General features: G+C 39.0%; 1 protein-coding gene across 10 annotated transcripts in view; it reads right to left on the bottom strand.

Annotated features, from left to right (window-relative positions):
- Window positions 1-22,102, bottom strand: part of AP2B1 (adaptor related protein complex 2 subunit beta 1) — a 124,633-nt gene that overhangs the window by 90,633 nt on the left and 11,898 nt on the right. For 7 of the 10 annotated variants that reach the window (XM_059997919.1, XM_069540046.1, XM_059997922.1 and 4 more), the window contains 3 exons: window positions 18,233-18,338; window positions 14,972-15,107; window positions 12,801-13,046 (listed from right to left, as the gene is read on the bottom strand). In XM_059997919.1, coding sequence (XP_059853902.1) covers window positions 12,801-13,046; window positions 14,972-15,107; window positions 18,233-18,338 — 488 coding nt within the window. Of the gene's footprint in view, window positions 1-12,800; window positions 13,047-14,971; window positions 15,151-18,232; window positions 18,341-18,614; window positions 18,978-22,102 lie in introns of those variants that run through there. The other 3 variants (XM_059997924.1, XM_059997926.1, XM_069540047.1) reach the window with 3 other exon arrangements.

The following is a 22,102-nucleotide window of genomic DNA, read 5'->3' as shown; positions in this document are numbered from 1 at the left end:
TTGGTTACCAGTTTGTCCAAAACAAATGTCCTGTCACAACTTACCATTTCTGCCAGTCAAATTTTTTTAATGTTAAAAAAAATTAAATATGAGGTCTGTTAACAGGAAATGTTGAACAGAATGAACAATTAGAATTCCTCTGCTAACATCACAGGTAACTGGAAATTAAACCACGTATATAATGCAGCTAATGAAGTATATGTTCTGGTGGTAAAACAGGCAATTTTCACTTACTATCACATTAAAACAAGAAAAGAAACAGGGAAAAGTAAATCTAATTAAAAGATCCAGAGAGATCAGATTATATGATTATGTTTAGAAAAGTCTGCATGGGGAAAAAAGATCACTGCCAAATGGTCACTGAGCCAATGACTGACCAGAGGAGATACACCCCCAATAACAAAACTCTACTGCTATTCCTCTAAAATTCCTTCTATTCTACCTTTCCACTTTCATCTCCTAATCTTCACATTCATACTGCTAAGTTTTCAGAAATATACTGAGTGAGCCCATAAAGAGCTGCTTAGAGTTCTCCTGGTCAGTAAGCCATGCTTCTCTCACTCTAATGGAAACTCAAAATGAGCATCGAATCTCAAGCAGGCAAAGACTGACTTCAAGACAGCAGCTGGGTAGCTGGGGTATACAGGACAACTCACCTGTCTCTGTGTTTCTTTGGAATTTTGTATAGAATGTAGTACATATATTATCTGTTTGTAAAAATAAACTTTAAAAAATAATGGCTTGAAACATGATTTACTTCCTCTTCCCTGAGAGTTTTCTCCAAACAATAATTCATTATCAAAAGAAAAAATCTGACTCTTGCAGTAACTGCCCTGGTCTACTAGTGTATTAAAACAAAGGTTATGTCTCTTTCTCTTGTACCATCACTTTGAATCTGAACTAAGACTAACATGCGTAACATTTTCCCCCCTAGAAAACTGGCAGTTCTTTTAGGAAACACTGCCATGAAGAGAACAATGGCCTTTTAATTATAATCTCGGAAAAACTGGAGTTCCCAAGAAAGAAAGGGGTTTCTAAAGGAAGTTTTGCTTTAAAAATGGATTTATAAATAGGATTTAAGTGAGTTTTCTCAGCACACTGGTTGAGTTACAAAAAGCTGGCATCTAGGCTACAAAGGAACATATCCCATAGCATCAAAAAAAATTTTTTTTAATTCATCTTGCCTCCCAATTATGGTAAATTCTGTTCTTTGGAAGATTGCAATGAAACATTCCTCCTCCCCATCCCACCCCTACCCCCTGTAGACCTAATATAATATGTATACTTTACAGATACAGATATTAAACACAAACATATACATACATACAGAAGTATGCGTGCACGTGTGTGTGTAAAATCACACTCAATATTAGACAAATTTTTCTCTGCCCTAACTACAGACTCCCCTTCAATTTGACAGTTCACTGTGGACCCTTGGAGTCTGCTGATTTTTTTTTTAACGTAAGCAGTTTGTGTTCTGACTTACTTTATACTATGCCTAATAGAATTGGACAAAGAGATAAAAGACAATAATAGCTAAAACTTACTGAACACTTACTATGCCATTTACCTTCCCAGCAACTCTAAGGTAGTTGCTATCAAAATCCACCTATTACAGATAAGGAAATAGGCTTTAAAAATGAATTTATAAATAGGATTAGAGAAATTCAGTGACTTGCTTAGCCAACAAAGCTGGAAAGGGAAAATGCTTGAATACAAACTCAAGGCCTGGGGCTTCCCGGGTGGCGCAGTGGTTGGGAGTCCACCTGCCGATGCAGGGACACGGGTTCGTGCCCCGGTCTGGGAGGATCCCTGAGCCATGGCCACTGGGCCTGCGCGTCTGGAGCCTGTGCTCCGCAGCAGGAGAGGCCACAACAGTGAAAGGCCCGTGTACCGCCAAAAAAAAAAAAAAAAAAAAAGAAAAGAAACAAACTCAAGGCCTGTATCTGATTCTAGTGTCTGAGTGCTAATCACTCTGCCGGCTGCATTTATAGAAGTTCCAAGAGCTGTGAACTTCAAATGGGGGAAAGGGAAAGAATAATCGGAGCTGGGGAGAATAATATAATCAAAACATTATTTCCAGGCAGATTTATACAAGGAGAAAAATGTATTCTCCTACTTTATATATTTCAGAGATAATCACATCCTAGCAGCACTTCAAAGAGGCAAGATTTACTATCCAGCTATAAAATCTGATTTATAAGCTACCCCTGTCTCATATGCAGCAATTCTGAGGACATAAATTTGACATTACTTTTTTTATTTTTATTTTTTTGGCTGCGCCCTGCGGCTTGCGGGATCTTCTTCCCTGCAAGTGGAGTCTTAACCACTGGACCACCAGGGAAGTCCCAGACCTCATTTTTTTTTTTTTTTAAGGAGCAAGCTGGAGTGGTGGGTATGATTAAAATAAAAATGATCCTGTAAAAAAAGAACTCTAGAAGGAAATCTAGATATACGTTGGGAGTAGAGTATCACAGACAGAAGCTCCTTTAGGAGAAATCTCTCACACATTTCCCTGTCCCTTTGAATGATCTCTCTAATTTCACTCATTTTCATAGCCTCAGAACCCAAGAAAGATAGCACTTCCCAATATAGTGACTTCCTCCTATTAACTATATTTAGAAGACTTTCATTTCTAGCAATGACCTTCAAGGTCACACACTCTGAACAAACACTTCAATTTTCCCACTCAATTTACAATCGTTTTGGCTGCTGCCCCTGAAGACCTGAATAAATTGAACGCAGTAGAATAACTGACCAAAACTATTATAATGGAAAATAAAGGTGATTTGCATACTTTTATCCTCTTGAAAATCAGCAACGGTTCAGAATCTCACTTTCTTCTTTATGGAGTTGCCTCAAATAACACGTTAAAGCACAGGGCATTTATTCTAAGCATGTTTCAGTCATTATCATCTCCTTAAGAATAAAATGACTGGACTTCCCTGGTGGCGCAGTGGTTAAGAATCCGCCTGCCAATGCAGGAGACACGGGTTCGATCCCTGGTCCGGGAAGATCCCACATGCTGCAGAGCAACTAAGCCCATGCGCCACAGCTACTGAGCCTGTGCTCTAGAGCTCTCGAGCCACAACTACTGAGCCCGTGTGCTGCAACTACTGAAGCCCACGCACCGCAACTACTGAGCCCACATGCCACAACTGCTGAAGTCCCCGTGCCTAGAGCCCATGCTCCGCAACAAGAGAAGCCACTGCAATGAGAAGCCCACGCACCGCAACGAAGAGTAGCCCCCGCTCGCCGCAACTAGAGAAAGCCTGCGTGCAGCAACGAAGACCTAACGCAGCCAATATAAATAAATAAATAAAAATTTTAAAATGCATTATTTAAAAAAAAAGAATACAATGACTATACGGTACCAGTTAATTTTACAGTCATGCTTTAATCCAAGACACTGTCCAGACTGCCAACTAATAATATGCTGACTACATGTGACATTCTGTAATGTTCCGTTTTTTTCCCCATCTTCTTTCCCAGAATGAGGAAGCTAAGTGAACACATCTACCTAGTGGAGTCAACACATCCCATTACAGCAAGAAAGTCTGAATATCTGGTAACAAGTAAGATTTAAAAATTAGACTCAATAAAACTCATTACTTACTTAAGGGGCTTACATAAGTAGCTTAAGATGTGTTTTGATGAAATGCGAATATTCACAAAGCTAAAACACTACAAATAAATATCTACAAATGGACAAAAGGCACTCCTAAGAAGCCAAGAGTTACTTGGCACACCAGCCCTAAATCACACAAAAGCATGCTGCAACATGAACAAAACATTTATTATCACACCATTATCTCCCTTTTGAGAGTAAGTAATCCCCTGCCAAATTAGAGCCTTGAGATCATTTTAAAAGGGACACTAAGAAATGAATAAGCCGTGATCTTTCGGTACACTACTGAATTACTATGTACAACAGATCCAGTTTTCAGGAAGTTGCCTATGAAAACTGCTTTAGGCATATCCTTGAACAATTATCTTTTAAAAGTAATCCTGTAATGATGTGTTAAGTAATATTGTAAATAGATTTACTTCATTTGTGGATAAGCTGCCCTCAGAATCACCCTAAAAAATAATGCCTGGCTTTAAATAATGTATACAAAAGAAGTAAATATTTTGGGGACTTCCCTGGTGACACAGTGGTTAAGAATCCACCTGCCAATGCAGGGGACATGGGTTTGACCCCTGGTCCGGGAAGGTCCCACATGCCGTGGAGCAACTAAGCCCGTGTGCCACAACTACTGAGCCTACGCTCTAGAGCCTGCATGCCATAACTACTGAAACCCGTGAGCCTAGAGCCCCGTGCTCTGCAACAAGAGAAGCCAATGCAATGAGAAACCCGCACACCACAAGGAAGAGTAGCCCCCACTCACCGCAACTAGAGAAAGCCCACACACAGCAACGAAGACACAACACAGTGAAAAATAAATAAAATAAAACTATAAAAAATAATAAAAACAGCTTAATTTAAAAAAAGAATTAAATACCTTTAAAAAATAAATTTTCCGTTGAAATATTAACCCTTCTAAAATCACTAATAACCAGCACCACGATCACTATACAATAAAGAAACCTTTGTTGTTATTAAGGGCTTACTCTATACCAGGTTCACTATTAAGTGCTTTGCAAGCCCTCTTTTATTTTTCACAACGTTCCAATGATAGAGGCACTGTTTATAATCTCCATTTTGTAGACGAGGATACTGAGATGTTCAGGGAGACCACCAAGCTAAGAATGGCAGACCAGGATACAAATCCAAGTCTGGTTGGTTTCAGAGCCTGAGTTTTAACCCTCATGTGTTAGTACTGGAGCGGAAAAAAAAAAAAGTTCACAGTTACAAAGCACTTTTCTGTTTTTGAGATACTTTCGTGAAGAGTGAGTCAACTCTTTATAAAAGGAAGTGATTAAATGCAATTTGGTATGCTGGATTGAATCCTGGAATAGCAAAAGGATATTTGTGTTGAAACAGGTGAAATAAAGTCTGTACTTCAGTTTATAGTAATGTACCAATGCCAATTTCTTAGTTTTGACAAAGGTACCATGGTTATGTAAGATGTTAACATTAAGTAAAACTGTGTGAAGATAGGTATATGAGAACTTTCTGTATGGTCTTTGCAACTTTTCTCTAAATCTAAAAACCCGCCCCCAAAATGAGATTTAAAAAAAACCCAAAAACGTAAGTTAGTGATAACTGATAAAATGAAAACTGATGATTAAAATTCCTAAGGTGAGAATACACATAAAAAGATCTCCACAGAGTTTATCATAAAGGAAAACAAAAATTGTTTCCTTCCTCTGCAAGAATTTAAAAACCGAAAAGCACTGAGATGGGCACTTGCCCTTATAACAGAGCAGCCTCCAATGATTCCACTTACTCAACACTCTGATCCTGCAGAAATTACCAGCAACTCATCTTTTAGTACCAAATACAACATTACTTACTTGGGGCATCCAGACACAGACTGAGTGAACATGTTACCTCCTACATCATTCTTACCCAGTGCCTACCACATACTGACACTCTCACACATGTCTAAAATTCTACCAGCTCTGGTACTCCTTTATGGACGCTGGGCATGAAGAGCATCACGCATTTCTAATTTCGCTTCTATATAATATTTTAATTTTATAACTATTCTCCTATTTATTGATATATATTTAGGGATAACAGAATTCATATAATTGAAGTACTAAATTAAATGAGGTCATTAATAAATGATTTAACGTTGCCCACGAGGACAACAAACATATTCTGACAAAAATCCTTCTCAAATTTACAAAGTGATCTAGAGAGACTTCAGTTTTTCAACATTTATCATCTCAGACAGACAGCAAACCACCACAAACCTTCTAAAGTCTAACTAGAAATTACAATAATCAGAAAGTACGTCACGTTAGATCTGTTTCTCAAGAATAGCTGTCAGTTATTAAGCATTTACTATATGTCAGGCATTATTTAAGTTTTTAAAACAAATTAGTCCTTCATGTTGTTGTAGGGGGCTCCCTGTGCACTGCAGGATGTTTAAAGTATCCTTGAACTCTACCTACTAGATGCCAGTAGCAACCTTCCCATCAGTTGTGACAACCAAAAGTGTTTCCTGACAATGCCAACTGTCTCCCAGGAAGCAAAATCGTCCCCAGTTGAGAACCACTGTCATAATCTCACGTGGCTTCTACATGCTGGCTAGCACATGGATAAAATACATACTTTTTCTGAGAAAAAAAAATGTTACTTTTCATAAAACAGCTTTCCAAAATAAGTTCATATTAAAAGAAGCTGGCAGTTTAACTAGAACCGTTGCTAAAGGCCATACCGGGCCAAGTTCTGAGAGCATGCTGCTTGTGCAGAAAAACCCTCAACAAACGAAAATATGTTTCTGGGGTTGTTTTTGTTTTGTTTTGTTTAACTAATTCAGTAGTCTGTGCTTTGGCAGACAGGATAGAGCAATGGAAGAAGGGCATTCCCAGGGGCAGTTCTCAGAGTGATGGTAGAACTCAGAAGGCTTAGAAGACAAGATCAAAGGGGCTAAGGCGCTGAGCCAAAGGATTTAGGAGACCTGAGCTCACAAACAAAAAGCAAAGTACATGTGGTGGGGCTGTCAAGAGAGTCTCTGGAGTGGCAGATTCTGGTGTAAACATTAACTGAAGTTGGAATACCTCAAAATGCCTCTAAGAGAGAAAAGGAAAACCGCAGTAAGGAGGGAAAATCCTAATGCATGGGCAAAAGCTAGAGAATTATCACTATCACCCAAAAGTGTATCTTTCTTGCAAACGTCAATTTAGTGAGACAGAATTCTCAAAACTCTGATTATTTGTGAAGAAATCATAGGAGCTATTTTCCTCTCGTGCCAAAGTGCTTCCTCATTCTGAATACGTTTACTTTCAAAATAATGGACTAATAAATCTGTGTCTGGAAATAAGTTTAGCTTTAATTCCCTCAGAAAGATTTTACCATATGAACCTGTATAGCTATCAAAGGGGTCAGAACCCTTTAAATTAATATTGTAGCAATAATGTTAACCTTTGCCTAATGTCTACTTCATAATCATGGCAGCAGCAGCCATCATTTCATGAACTCTCATAAGCCAGGCACTTTCACAGATGCTTTTTATGCAACAGTTCAATTAATACTCCTAACGACTCTCTAAGTTGGTACCTCTCACTCTACAGAAGAGGAAACAGACTCAGGGAGGTTAACCTAGGACTTAACAGTGAGAATTTTTTTACTTCAAACTATCTTTTCTCTTTCAAATAGTATTTCATGGAAAGTCAGTTTTAACTAAAGTATAAAATGGTAGAAACAACTGCAGGAAAATGAGGTGTGTGAGATTCCCCCATAAAAGACACGTAATGAAAATATAATAAAGTCCTATTACTTGTAGCAACGCATACTACCAGGAATCAACCTGAAGGTCAACATAACCCCAAGAGTAGTCAGATTTTTGTCAACATGCTACCCTCCAATTTCAAAGTAATTTCTCCAGATGTTCTGGTGCTTTCACATCTAGGATGCCCTTCTAAAGTGAGCTACGAGAAAACTACTAAGGCAGAACACCCTAGAAGCATTAATTCCTTTTGCAAGAGGTTCTGATATTTGCTGGTACAGTGCTGCCACCATGTGGAGCAACTTCTGAAAAAGTGGAACAAAATTCCCCCTCAAGAACAGTAAAATAGGACCCATACCCATCATCAGATTAAGAGGATTTGGAGGATTTCCATAGTAAAACAGTTCTCAGATAATTAATGCCTTTATCCGTTCAAAATTTTAACCATTTTGAGAAAACGAAACAGTTCTAAACATGTTGTATATATATACTCATGAAGGCAGTGACCAGTAATGGCTATTGGGACTCAGACCTAGGTTAGAATTCTGGCTACATTACCACTAGCTGTATGACTTTGTGATTATTCTTTTTCTTTTTTTTTTTTTGCAGTACGCGGGCCTCTCACTGTTGCGGCCTCTCCCGTTACGGAGCACAGGCTCCAGACGCGCAGGCTCAGCGGCCATGGCTCACGGGCCCAGCCTCTCCGCGGCATGTGGGATCTTCCTGCACCGGGGAACGAACCCGTGTCCCCTGCATCGGCAGGCGGACTCTCAACCACTGCGCCACCAGGGAAGTCCTGGGATTATTCTTTAGCCTCTTCGAGTATACACTGCTTGATCTCTAACGCGGAATAACTTTTTTTTTTTTTTTTTAGGTAAGGAGTGTATTTATTTAAGGAGAAACACACTCCACAGAGTGTGGGCCATCTCAGAAGGTGAGAAAGGCCTAGAATAACTTCTAATTCAGAATAACCTCTAGTTGAGAAGATATGAGGACTATAAAAAACACTGTAAGTAAAAGCATCTGTCCCTGTGCCTGACACAGAATGCACTTAAATTTAAATTTCCCTTCTCTTAATGACATTAGGAAGGTCATCATTAGCCTCAGGACCTTCTCAGATGTTTGAGTCACTACACCTTATATCTACCACTAGATGTTGGAATTTACTTGACATTCTTGCACTCATCCATTTCTTATCAGCAGCATTTGACCCAACTGATAAAAGGAAAATCAATGATCTAAAGACAGTTGTAATACTTCTGGCAAAAAAACAGGACATACAGTTGAGATGAAAAGTATGGGTTCATGGGCTTCCCTGGTGGCGCAGTGGTTGAGAGTCCGCCTGCCGATGCAGGGGACGCGGGTTCGTGCCCCGGTCCAGGAAGATCCCACATGCAGCGGAGCGGCTGGGCCCGTGAGCCGCGGCCGCTGAGCCTGCACGTCTGGAGCCTGTGCTCCGCAATGGGAGAGGCCACAACAGTGAGAGGCCCACATACCGCAAAAAATAAACAAAAAAGTATGGGTTCAAGAATGAAAGTAGGCACGTGGGTATATGTGTTGGTTATCTCTTAGTCCAAGATTTTCAGTTCTTCACTTAAGTAACAAGAATGAAGAGCTCAAAAAATGATTTGAATGTATGTAAAATAAGGCCAGGACAGAGTGAGGCAATCGAGGTATCCCACTCTCAGGCTTGTGCAGGTAGAGTGGGCACCTGAGAATGAATGCCTCCTTAAATTCTGCATCCCGGGCACCTTACTAGCAAGACGTCAAACAATATCAGGGAAAAGTTTTGCTACTAATAAGTCTGACAAGAATAAGAAAAATTTCCTATTTAGTTAGAGGGGAGTAGGTCCAACAATTTAATCTCTAATGCTGACACCTGTCCTAGGAAAATCTGTAATAAAGACACAATAAAACATAAGGCATTCCTGAAACAGTTTCTCACAAACCTACCAAGTAACCGTAAATTTTCTCTAAAAGTTTTCTAAAAAATACTTAAGAAAATCTCCCCAAGTCACCTCCTGATTTGTTGTATAAAAACAGGTTAAGAGGGCTTCCCTGGTGGCGCAGTGGTTGGGAGTCTGCCTGCCGACGCAGGGTCCGGGAAGATCCCACATGCCGCAGACTGGCTGGGCCCGTGAGCCATGGCCGCTGAGCCTGCGCATCCGGAGCCTGTGCTCCGCAACGGGAGAGACCACAAAAGTGATAGGCCCGCGTACCGCGCAAAAAAACCCAAAAGAACAAAAACAGGTTAAGAATTATTAAAAGCATTATGGTTTACTATAATATCATGATACTTTAAATTCAAATAGAGACCCATTCATGTGTGGCCTCTTTAAATTACCTATATATAGATAGGGGATGGAAGAAGAAAACAGGTAAAAAACAGGCATATATTAATAATTATTGAATCTGGTGATGGTAACTGAGTTCATTTTATTTATTCATTTAGTCACTCTAATTTTGAATTGTTTGAAAATTCCCATATTGATAAGTATAAATAAATTAATGGCATACATATACTACTTGAGTACTATGGACTGGACAAATGCCAACCCTTCTACTACAGTGAAAACTTGGAATAAATCAGACAAATTAGGCTTGTTCCAGAATTGTTCCATCCTCTCAACTGATTTGGATAAAGATCTCTAAGTGCTACGGGGGTACCAAAAAAAAAAAAGCCTTTACTAAACCCTCAGTTAGTCCCTTACCCCTGAGGATCTAATTTTACAGGTTCTGCTTTGAAAAATTTACATTAGTGTAAAGATGCCTTTTTCTCCCTGAACTGGAATTGCTTATATGAGCTAGAACTCATTTTTACCTCACTCCACTCCACATTCATAGGCCCACTGAATATTTTAAAAGTTTCCACAGGGTACATGATACTCTGCTCATCTGGATGTCCAAAACTTGGAGAGCAAAGCCCAAACACTTTCAATCTTCTCATCTGTCCTCAGGTAGAAAATTTCAAGAATATTTGCTCAAAATAACAAAGTGAATCAAAAGCAATGTCAAAGATACAACTTAGTACCAGCTAAACATTCTAAAAACAGATACTACTGCTTTATAAATTTGTTTCTTTATGGAATTTTTAAAAAGGTAACACGGGCTTCCCTGGTGGCGCAGTGGTTGAGAGTCCGCCTGCCGATGCAGGGGACATGGGTTCGTGCCCCGGTCCGCCTGCGCGTCTGGAGCCTGTGCTCCGCAACGGGAGAGGCCACAACAGTGAGAGGCCCGCGTACAGCACCAAAAAAAAAAAAAAAAAAAAAAAAAGGTGACACACAGGGCTGCTTGAGTGAAAAACGTAGGGTTGAATCTTCTAATGATGGTGGTGATTATACCCTGTAAAGTCACAGTTTAAGCATATACACCCACATCACTTCTATGCCTAGAAGGTGGCTAAAAGATTGCTGATAGTAATTACAACAACAGTATCTTTTCAAAAATGTGGCTTACTTCATTTTTTGACCTTGATACTAAGTTTCAAAGATAATAAATAGAAGCCAAGGTTACCCAAACAGTAAGATGAACCAAATGAAGTATCAAAGCAGAGATCTGAGCAGGTAATTTGCAAGTGAGACACGTCTATTTCACAGCAAATCCAACTCTCTCTTTCAAAAAGTTCAACAGTGAAATATTCAGAGGTTATCCACTGATTAGCTCAGTGTTATTCAACTCCACATAAAGAATGCCTTAGGCAAAAAAAGGAGAGAAAGTGGCTAAGTTCCTCCATCTTCTCAGTAATGATACTTAATGACCAATCACTCAATTCAAATGAACTTCAGTTACTAGCAGAGCCAATGTACCACTTTGAGACCTACTCTCCTTCATTATATAGGCAAAATTAAAAATGTCAATAGGAGAAATAAAAGGTCTCAAAACTTTAAGGTAAAGTTTCTTTAAGAAAATGATGAAAGAACCGGTTTGTTTCTGAGCAAACACAGGGGTAAGTATTATACAAAGGTTTGCTTTAAGACCCCTGTATTTTAGATACATGCACCCCAATGTTCACAGCAGCACTATTTACTAAAGCCAAGACATGGAAACAGGGGCTTCCCTGGCGGCGCAGTGGTTAAGACTCCATGCTCCCAACGCAGGGGGCCCGGGTTCGATCACTGGTCAGGGAACTAGATCCCACGTGCATGCCGCAACTAAGAGTTCGCATGCCACACCTAAGGAGCCCGCGAGCCGCAACTAAGACCCAGCACAACCAAATAAATACATAAACTAAATTAAAAAAAAAGTCTAATCTTTAAAAAACAAAGACATGGAAACAACCCAAATGCCCATCAACAGAAGAATGGCTTAAGAAGATGTAGGGTGTGTGTGTATATATACACACACACAATGGAATATTAGCCATAAAAAAGAAGAAAATAATGCCATTTGCAGTAACATGGATGGACCCGGAGAACATGATACTAAGTGAAGTAAGTCAGACAGAGAAAGACAAATATTATATCACTTACATGTGGAATCTAAAAAATAATACAAATGAATCTATATACGAAACAGAAACAGACTCACAGACATAGAAAACAAACCTATGGTTACCAAAGGGGAAAGGGGGGGGATAAATTAGGAGGTTGGGATTAACATATACACACTACTACATATAAGAGAGATAACCAACAAGGACCTACTGTATAGCACAGAGAACTATACTCAATATTTTATAATAACCTATAAGGAAAAAGAATCTGAAAAAGTGTGTGTGTGTATATATGTATGTGTGTGTGTGTGTGTGTGTGTGTATATATATATATATGAATCGCTGTGCTAACACAATACTGTAAATCAACTATACTTCAATTTTAAAAAATTTTTAATAAAAAATAAAAATATTGGGCTTCCCAGATGGCGCAGTGGTTGAGAGTTTGCCTGCCGATGCAGGGGACACAGGTTCATGCCCCGGTCCGGGAAGGTCCCACATGCCGCGGAACGGCTGGGCCCATGAGCCATGGCCGCTGAGCCTGCGCGTCTGGAGCCTGTGCTCCGCAACGGGAGAGGCCACAACAGTGAGAGGCCCGCGTACCACACACAAAAAAAAAAAAAAAAAAATTAACCTAGAAAAATTAAAAAATAAAACAGAAAAGCAACAGGATTTACTGTATAACACGGGGACAACAGTCAATATCTTATAATAATCTATAATGGAAAATAGTCTGAAAATACGTATATATAAAAAACAGAATCACTTTGCTGTACGTGTGAAACTAACAATATTGTAAATCAACTACACTTCAATTAAAAAAAAAAACCACCCTTGTATTTTAGTACTTGGTTTTCAGCTCAGAAACATGTAGGGTGTGAGACAGACAATCTGTGGGACACAAAGAAGTCATGCTTCACATAGCTAACCTATGGCTCAATGTCCCAAAGATAAAATTTATTTTAAACATGCTTTTTAAAGGGACCCATTTTAAATACTGCTCTCTTATAAACGCAGAAACATATTACCATTGGATTTGAATCTGCTATGAGATCCCGCAGAGAGTCCAGAAATCCCTGATCTTCCACCATTTGGGCATTGATGTCATGGAGTTTTGCCACACAGACTGCTGCTGTCTTCCGAACATAGGGATCTTCATCCTTTAAGCACTTGCGGAGGGGCTCACAGAGATATTCTGTAATCTTGTCCACCCGGATGCACCCCATGGTTCTGACTGCCAAGGCCCGAATCAGAGGATTGGGATCTTCACAGTCCTATAAAAAACAATCATTGACAACTACAGGTGTACATAAACCAGAAAACTAAACAGTCTGGTTTATATAAGCAACAAAAGAATATTTAATTAATGTAGGCTTCCAGTTTCATTCTACACCAGAACCCACATCTCCCATACGATTCCTTTCCTAAGTACAACAGTTGCCTATTTAAGAGTTTAGGCTAGGAATTCATTTAACTACTTTACATACACAATGAAGAAATGCCCTATAGGATTCATTCCAGAGCTGGGCAGAAGCTTAGATACCTGGTGTTACCATCCCCATGGCCATTGTTGGACCTGCACTAAAAGCAGAAAAGGGCTTTGGGCTTGTATTCTGGTACAGGATAAAATCAGAAATTGGGGCTTCCCTGGTGGCGCAGTGGTTGAGAGTCTGCCTGCCAATGCAGGGGACACAGGTTCGTGCCCCGGTCCGGGAAGATCCCACATGCCGCGGAGCGGCTGGGCCCGTGAGCCATGGGCGCTGAGCCTGCGCGTCCGGAGCCTGTGCTCCGCAACAGGAGAGGCCACAACAGTGAGAGGCCCGCGTACCACAAAAAAACCCAACAACAACAACAAAAAATCAGAAATTGGAAAGATATGTCCCACTCCACAAATATTAAGCAGGGAGAAAAGAGGGCTGGATATCTGGGGCCTACAGCCAAGAAAGCAAAGGAGAATCTAGAAGCTGGTTTGGGCCCAACATAAGTTCCTTGCGTGAAGCAGCAGAGAGGGCCCTCTGAAATCCTGATTAACATACATTCTCCTTTCCTAGCAAGTGCCTCCAAACACAGTACAAGTAGAACACTTACCAAGAAGGAACACCCCTTAAATTGTTCTATATTAAAAAATTTCTTTAAACATTATAAACCTATGCACATGCTAACTTCCAAAAAATGTAAACTAAATTCTTTCCAATGATATCATCCATCTATGAATCACCAGACAGAAAGAATGAAATCTTATAATGATCCTGTACATTGTAGCTGAACACAGAAAACGAACAAAAATTCCATGAGAAGGAAGAAAGCATGTTTATTTTCCAAAACAATTTAATAGAAGCTAATTTTAGAAATGCTGTCTGATTTTTGCTTTTAATGTAGACTAAATTCCAGGCAGAGGAAAAAGAAGTAAACAAAACAAAACAAAAACCCTAATAAGAACAACCTTATTACTGTGTTCATCAAATCTAATGATAGAATTCTGACTGGATATCCAATAATATTAAGGACTTTCTATAATGATCAGCTGATTAAATGATTTTTTCATTCTTAAGATGTTTGGGATTTGCTTTAAAATCATCCAGTAGGAGAGGAGGTGGGGGTCAGGAAAGCATGTATGGAGAGTTTACGTTAAACAAAACTGGCCATAGGTTGGTAACTACTGAAACTACAAGGTAGATATTTAGGAATTTATCATACTATTCCCTCAACCTGAATATGTTTGAAAATTTCCACAATAACAAAAAAGTTAATCAACTATTTTAAGACCTATTCAATAAAACAAAATTAAAAGGTAGCTCCTGTAGTTTCCACTACGTCTGAACCATAAACATAATTTCTACAAAGATAAAATAGGTAAAGCCCCAGGTTACTGACACTACAATGATATGCCCAACTTTTGTCAGCCTTGGAAGATAAAACAGTGAGGTTTCACCTGGCTTTCTTCTCCCACCTGGCAAGGATGCACCAAGCCCAGCTGACAGAAGGCTCACCATATGGTCTGAACTGGAAGACAAACTCTGGCATACAGAATGCTTAAATCATGAATATTCCTACTCAATGGCCAATACTTCTCTAGAGGCCCTCTTTTGGAACAGAGGTTGCTTATTTGCAATGCAGACACTAACCATATCAAGAGACACTTCTGAAAAGGTTTTCTGAGGTAGAAGAGACTGTTCTTAAGCCCCTGGGAAAAAGTTACCTTCACAAAGCTGTTGACAGCCATGATGGCCATGTCTGGCTGACTCTTGGCATAGTTCATCAAGTAGAGATACACGAGCTTCTTTAGTTCCAGGTTGTCAGTCTGCATACAATTCACTACATCTGGAAAGAGAGAGCTGAGAAAAGAGGAAGGGAAAGCGAACAGATGTTGGTGCCAGGCTGTTGGACAGAACACAAAGAAACAGCCTTAATTTAAAAAGTGATTTGATGTGAGGACAAATGTCCACTAGTGATAATACTTACCACAGAAATGAATTACTAAAGAATTTATAATAATGGTCCCAAGAAGATGTCTAAAAATAGATTTTTAAAAAACTTTTTACTATGAAAATTTTCAGATTAGAGACAGCAGTTTAATGAACCCATGTATCCATCACCCAGCTGCAAACAAATATTGATACATACCCGATCTTGTTTCATACACAACCTCAACCCACTCGCCTTCCCCCAGTCCCTACCCCATCTAGTTGCTCTAAACAATTTCGAAACAAATCCTGCACATACATTTCATATATAATATTTTAGTGTGTATCTTTACAAACTTAAAAAAAATCACTATGTCACAAAAAATTAACCATAATTTTTCATATCAATTCTTTGCAGTTCAAAGCACTACAGTTGTTATGCTTTTTAAGGCACATATTCTTCCATCCGTGACCAGTGGGAACTTATTTGATTAGTTTCCTTATTAAAACAGTTCTCAGATAATTAGGGTCTTTATTCAAAATTTTAACCATTTTCAGAAAATGAAACAGTTCTATACGTGTGTGCCACGTACACATTTAAGTTCTATTGTATATATACACCCATGAAGGAAGTGACCAGTAACAGATATTGGGACCCAGACCCTAGGTTAGAATCCTGGCTACATTACCACTAGCTGTATGACTTTGGGATTATTCGTTAGCCTCTCCAAGTGTACACTGCTTGATCTCTAACATGGAATAACTTCTAATTCAGAATAACCTCTAGTTCAGAAGGTATGAGGACTATAAAAAACACTGTAAGTAAAAGCATCTGTCCCTGTGCCTGACACAGAATGCACTTAAATTTAAACTTCCCTTTTCTTAATGACATTAGGAAGGTCATCATTAGCCTTAGGACCTTCTCAGATGTTTGAGTTACTACACCTTACATCCACCACTAGATGCTGGAATTTACTTGGCCTTCTTGCACTCATCCATTTCTTATCAGCAGCATTTGACCCAACTGATAAAAGGAAAATCAATGCATTTCATATTAACATAAATATTTTAAAGTAAAAGTCTACCTATTTTACTTATTTTTTTAAATTAGGATGACATTGTTTTAATTTTTGCCAATCTCTTTAATGTCTACTTTAAACAAAAACAGCTGGATTCTCACACATGCTCCTGCATTCAACCTGTTGCAGAATGTTGTTTAGCTGAAGTGTAAGAAGAAAATCCATTTGCATACACGTATATAAATTGGAAAATGGAGGAGTATTTTAATAGCTTTTTCATATAACTGGATGTTCTCCTTTGATACATTAAAGCTAGACAAATGGTTGCTTTTCTTTTTGTTTTTAGTCCACAAATGGTAGTTTCTTAAAAGTTAGGTAAAATATGGAATCTGAAACCATATCAATAAACTTTCTGTACTTGGTTGCATTAAATTCCATTCATTTATCACTTATTTTGAATGGATATTTTACCCATGCATAATTTTGTGATGTATGCACTGGTCATTTGGAAAATATTGGTTCAATGAGTTATGCAGATCTTCTCTATGGTGGCATATTTCATTATACAGCAGCAAATAATCACAGTCATTAATTTCACCACCAATCTCATCAGAAAAATCTCTAAGTATTGGGAAGCTATCAAGCTCACGATGGAAGATACAAGTTTTCCAACACTCTAATTTTTACTTTAAAGTCGAAATTTATCTACTGTCAAATTTTTTCCCTTGAAGTGACAGGTTCACTTTGTTCATTTTTTATAAAATGTCTCCCAAATACTGAAGTCTGATTAACTACAGTTCTGTCTGTTAATCTTTCTTTCACAAAGAAATGGTGTTCCCAAGTCAAACAATTGTGCAAGGGCTTTTTTTCAAGTCAACTGTCACACTTTGCTATGCAGTAGAAGTACTTTATGCCTAATTCCTATTTTATCACACAGAGTATTAAAAAGACCTGAACTCAAGGTTCAAGGTTTACTGAAATAAATTTTTAGTGCTTCATGCAGGACAGTCCTAAGGGAAACTGCCCTTTTTTCCTGCAAGCACATGATGGTGAAGAATACAATGACTACTTTTACAGTTTGGCACCACTGCCTTAATTCACACTAAGGCACCAGCCATGCAAATGTCAACACAGTGAAAAGGGTAAATAACACCTAAGTATTATTACAAGAATAGCTTTGACTTCATGGATTTCATGGAAAGGATCTCGGGAATCCTCAGGGGCCTGCAGACAATCCTTATTTATTTCCAAATGGCCTTCCTAAATTACAGGAAAAAAGAGAGGGAAAAAAAAAGACCCTTTGGATTTTGTTACCACTGATTTTCATCTTGAATTCGGCAATTAAAGGCAGAGTTGTAAAGTTGAGGGCACTGGCTTGAGCCAATTGAAGTACACATGGGCTTCTGCTTCTCAGTATATTTTTATCATCTTCTAAAACTACCTCAGCAACCGATTTGTAACTGTGTCAGCTCTCAAGAGGTTTTATGCTAGATCTGTATGCAAGTGAAATCAAACTCATTTCACTCTTAAAAAAAACAAAAAAAACTTAGTCACAGAGTTAATATAAAAGCAACTACACTTCCTGATGTTTCCAGTGGGACAAACTCATTCTTATATGTTCTGACTGTAATAGCTTTAAATAAAAAGCAGTAGGGCTTCCCTGGTGGCGCAGTGGTTGAGAATCTGCCTGCCAAGGCAGGGGACACGCGTTCGAGCCCTGGTCTGGGAAGATCCCACATGTCGCGAAGCAACTGGGCCCATGTGTCACAACTACTGAGCCTGCGCGTCTGAAGCCTGTGCTCCGCAACAAGAGAGGCCACGATAGTGAGAGGCCCGCGCGCCGCGATGAAGAGTGGCCCCCGCTTGCCACAACTAGAGAAAGCCCTCACACAGAAACGAAGACCCAACACAGCCATAAATAAATAAATAAATAAATTTAAATCATATGGGCTTCTAAGAAGACCTCTGCTTAAAAAAAGCAGTAAAAGCCATAGAGTAAGAGTCTAAAATGAGCAAAGCAGAAGAGATTACCCTTACCTCACATCTTTCCCCACAGTCATAGCAGCAATCACTTTCTTCACAGCCTCTTTCCTCTTTTCTTTCTTTTCATTGTTGAGTTCAGCCTTTAATTCAAAGATTTCTCCTAAAAGACAACAAACGGGTGAGGTCCCAGGATCAGAAAACTAGAGCAGAATACTGTACTATATAGCAAGTAACACAACAGCTGACCAGTGGCAGGGCTGCAACTGAAATAAGATTATTTAAAAATTATAGGATAGGTACAGTTCAAATCCCTAGAATATTAACCAACGCATTGATAAGGATGCTATTTTGGGGTTATCGCCAGAGAGGAAGGTGTAAGCCAGATCTCAGGAAGCATAGAAGTAGGAAAAAGGAAAGATATCTCATGATATCTTACTACGATGGGGAGAGAACGGCATCGGAGGGATGATCTCCCGTCAGAATTTCAAAGTCCTGGGAAAAAAATAAATGCAGGCAGCAAACAGGTTCACAAATCAATGTTTTCAAACCAGAAGAGACTCCTCATTCACCTACTCTCAACTCAACAACTGAGGCTCAAAGGTCACTAAGTGAGCGAGTGACAGAGCTGGCCTCAGAACTGTTTCTCCCGACTCTTTAATCCAGTGTTTCTCAACGTTGGCTACACACTATTACCCGGGAAGTATCTAGAAATGCCAATGCTCAGGCTCCACTCTGGACCAAATAAATCAGAATGTCAAGGAGTAGAACTCCTACGTTCATATTTTTTAAAGTTTCCTCAAGTGATTCTAATGTATAATCAGGGTTGAGAATCACTGCTCTAATTAGTACTTTAAGATGATAATGGGCTTTCAGGCCCTATCCTGTTCAATCAATCTAAGAACAGAAATAATAATCTTGAAGCTTCAAGAATGGTACAAACCAGAGTCATTTCTAAAGGTATAATCTTAAATGACTGACTGCTCAGGCGCTGCGCCGTGAAATGCCAGGACTGTCACCACTATTTTAAGGCCCAGGCTCACCTATCTTCAGAAAGCTGGAGCTGAAATAAGAAAAAAGGTTAACCACCCTCAACTGGTTTTAAAAGAAAGAAGAAAATATACTATAAGACCACGAAAAAGAAGTTGACTATTGTCACGTCAACTTTCAATCCACAGAATTGCCTCATTTTCTTCCACCTTTATGACTGTTCTTGATGTTCACTTTAACCTCGTTCACCAGTACAGAAATAGTGGGGGCAGCAAACTAGGTGATCTGCTGAAGCCTCTAAATGGGAAGGATGAACTGGCAAGAAGCACAGAAGTTGAGCACTAAAAAAGCCTGTTACATCAAAATCCATCGCTAACAAAGCAAACAACCTGTTACAAAAATCACCCTTTTATTTGACAGCTGCAAAAATAGCACAGACAGAAAAGCTGGGCCCTTTAAAGAGTCACTCTCCTCTTCTCCAAGTCCTCTGCTGCCAAATCCAGCTCTTAGGGTTCCCATCATTTACTTCTGAAAACAGTAAAGGACAAGCAGCACGGTTTCAGAAAATCTGAATTGTGAATAGCAGCAGGAGCTGAAGAATCAAAACAGGATATAACTGAAATTATTCCAACTCCAACAGCATAAATTTAAAGAATATGCTCCAGTGGCAGTTCTGGTGGGTGTTACAGGAAGTAAAAGGAACACAGTCTATCCATTTTTTAAAATGTGGTATTTACCCAGCCATGATTCATCTGTAAGTCTCAAACCTTTACAAAAATCCCTGAATTAAAAAAAGGTTACCAGGACCCATTATAAGTGAAGGTTTGAAAACTTAGGTGAGTTTTAAAATTACATCTTTTTGTGTTATTATAGAAACATCTTGGCCATCAAAGCACACAAAATGTTAACAGAAGAAATAAATACATTTCAGAATGATAAGAGAATAAGAAAAAATGCTGAAAATGAATGCCAAGGGGCTAAATGCTTTTGTACGCTATAAGCAGTAAAAACAGCAAGAAGTTGGGTGGAGCCAAGGAGGAGCACGGAGGCAAGGTATCTCACACATACTGCAGCTTTATTAAATTCTTATCTTCCCCCCTCCTTTTCCCCTGAATCAAATCTACCAAGCATTGCTAGCAGCTAGCAACAGTTCTCAATCTCGGCTACACATCAGAAAATTCTGGGGAGATTTTAAAAAAACCCCACGTCTAGGCCATATCCCAGACCAAACAAATCAGGATATCTGCAGGGGTAGGACTGGACATCACCTATTGTCTTTTACTTCACTGGGCAATTCCAATGTGCAGGCAAGGCTGAAAGCCATGGACTAGTAGTAGCTAATGTAATTAAGCAACTCTCTATGGTGTTTTCTGTATTATAATAGAAGTTTACCCTTAAATAACTCCAAACGACAGAAATATGCTTGTGCTTTCTAGAAAATTTTCTGGTGCTCCAGGCCACTATGTGTGCCCTCCCATTTTCTTTTTCTTTTGAAATCATTTTAATCTTAAAGAAAAGTTGCAAAATTCCCCATCTGCTAACATTATGCCACATTTGCTTTATCATATTTTTATATATTTATACATTTTTTTCTGATTCATTGAATAAGTAAACTGTAGACATCATGTCTCTTCAACTCTAAATATGTCAGTGTATAACTTCTAAGAACAAGGAATTATGTTACATAACTATAATACAATGATGAAAATCAGGAAATTTAACAATGATATACTGTCATTATCTAATCTATAAACCTTATTCAAAGATCTTGATAAAGTCTTTTATAGTAATTTTACCCCCATCCTCCTTGGGCCAGGATCCAATGCAGGATCATGCATTACATTTACTGTCAGGTCTCTTTAGTCTCCTTTAATCTGAAACAGCTGGTCAGCCTTTGTCTTTCATGATAATGACAATTTTAAAAAGTACAGGCCAGTCATTTTATAGAACACCCTCAGCTGTCATGGGTGTACCTTCATGATTACACTGAGATTATGCATTTTGATAGCCATAATTCAGAAATGATGGTATGAAATCATCATGTGTGGAAGGATAAGAAAATATCAAATTTCCATGCATTGTTTTGCATAATCATTTTTTGTTAAAAATTTTAAAAATCATATGTATTAATACATGCATAGAAAAGATTGAGGATACATAACGAGTTCCCATCAGGAACAGGAGTAGGGAGGGAGAGAACTTTCATTTTTACTTTTTATTGCTGTATTGCTTTAGTAGTACTCCTTGTAATAAAATGTTTATTTCCAAGTAAAAAATAAAAGAATTTGGTGCAACCACTATGGAAAACAGTATGGAGGTTCCTTAAAAAACTGGAGTTACGGGCTTCCCTGGTGGTACAGTGGTTGAGAGTCTGCCTGCCGATGCAGGGGACACAGGTTCGTGCCCCAGTCCGGGAAGATCCCACATGCCGCGGAGCGGCTGGGCCCGTGAGCCATGGCCGCTGAGCCTGCGTGTCCGGAGCCTGTGCTCCGCAACAGGAGAGGCCACGACAGTGAGAGGCCCACGCACCGCAAAAAAAAACAAAAAACCAGAGTTACCATATGATCCAACAAACCCACTCTTGGGTATATATCCAGAGAAAATTCTAATTCGAAAAGATACATGCACCCCAATGTTCACGGCAGCTCTATTTACAATAGCCAGGACATGGAAGCAACCTAAGTGTCCATCCACAGATGAATGGATAAAGAAGATATGGTTTATTTATACTATGGAGTATTATTCAGCCATAAAAAAGAATGAAATACTGCCATTTTCAGGAACATGGATGGACCCAGAGATTACCATACTAAGTGAAGTAAGTCAGACAAAGAAAGACAGATATATGGTATCACTTATACATGGAATCTAAAAAATGATACAAATGGACTTATTTACAAAACAGAAACACCCAGACACAGAAAATAAACTTATGGT

The sequence above is a fragment of the Delphinus delphis genome, chromosome 19 (genome assembly GCF_949987515.2).
Source record: "Delphinus delphis chromosome 19, mDelDel1.2, whole genome shotgun sequence".
Classification (NCBI taxonomy): domain Eukaryota; kingdom Metazoa; phylum Chordata; class Mammalia; order Artiodactyla; family Delphinidae; genus Delphinus; species Delphinus delphis.
The sequence above is the reverse complement of the archived record's forward strand: the minus strand, read 5'-3'. Positions and strand labels throughout refer to the sequence as shown.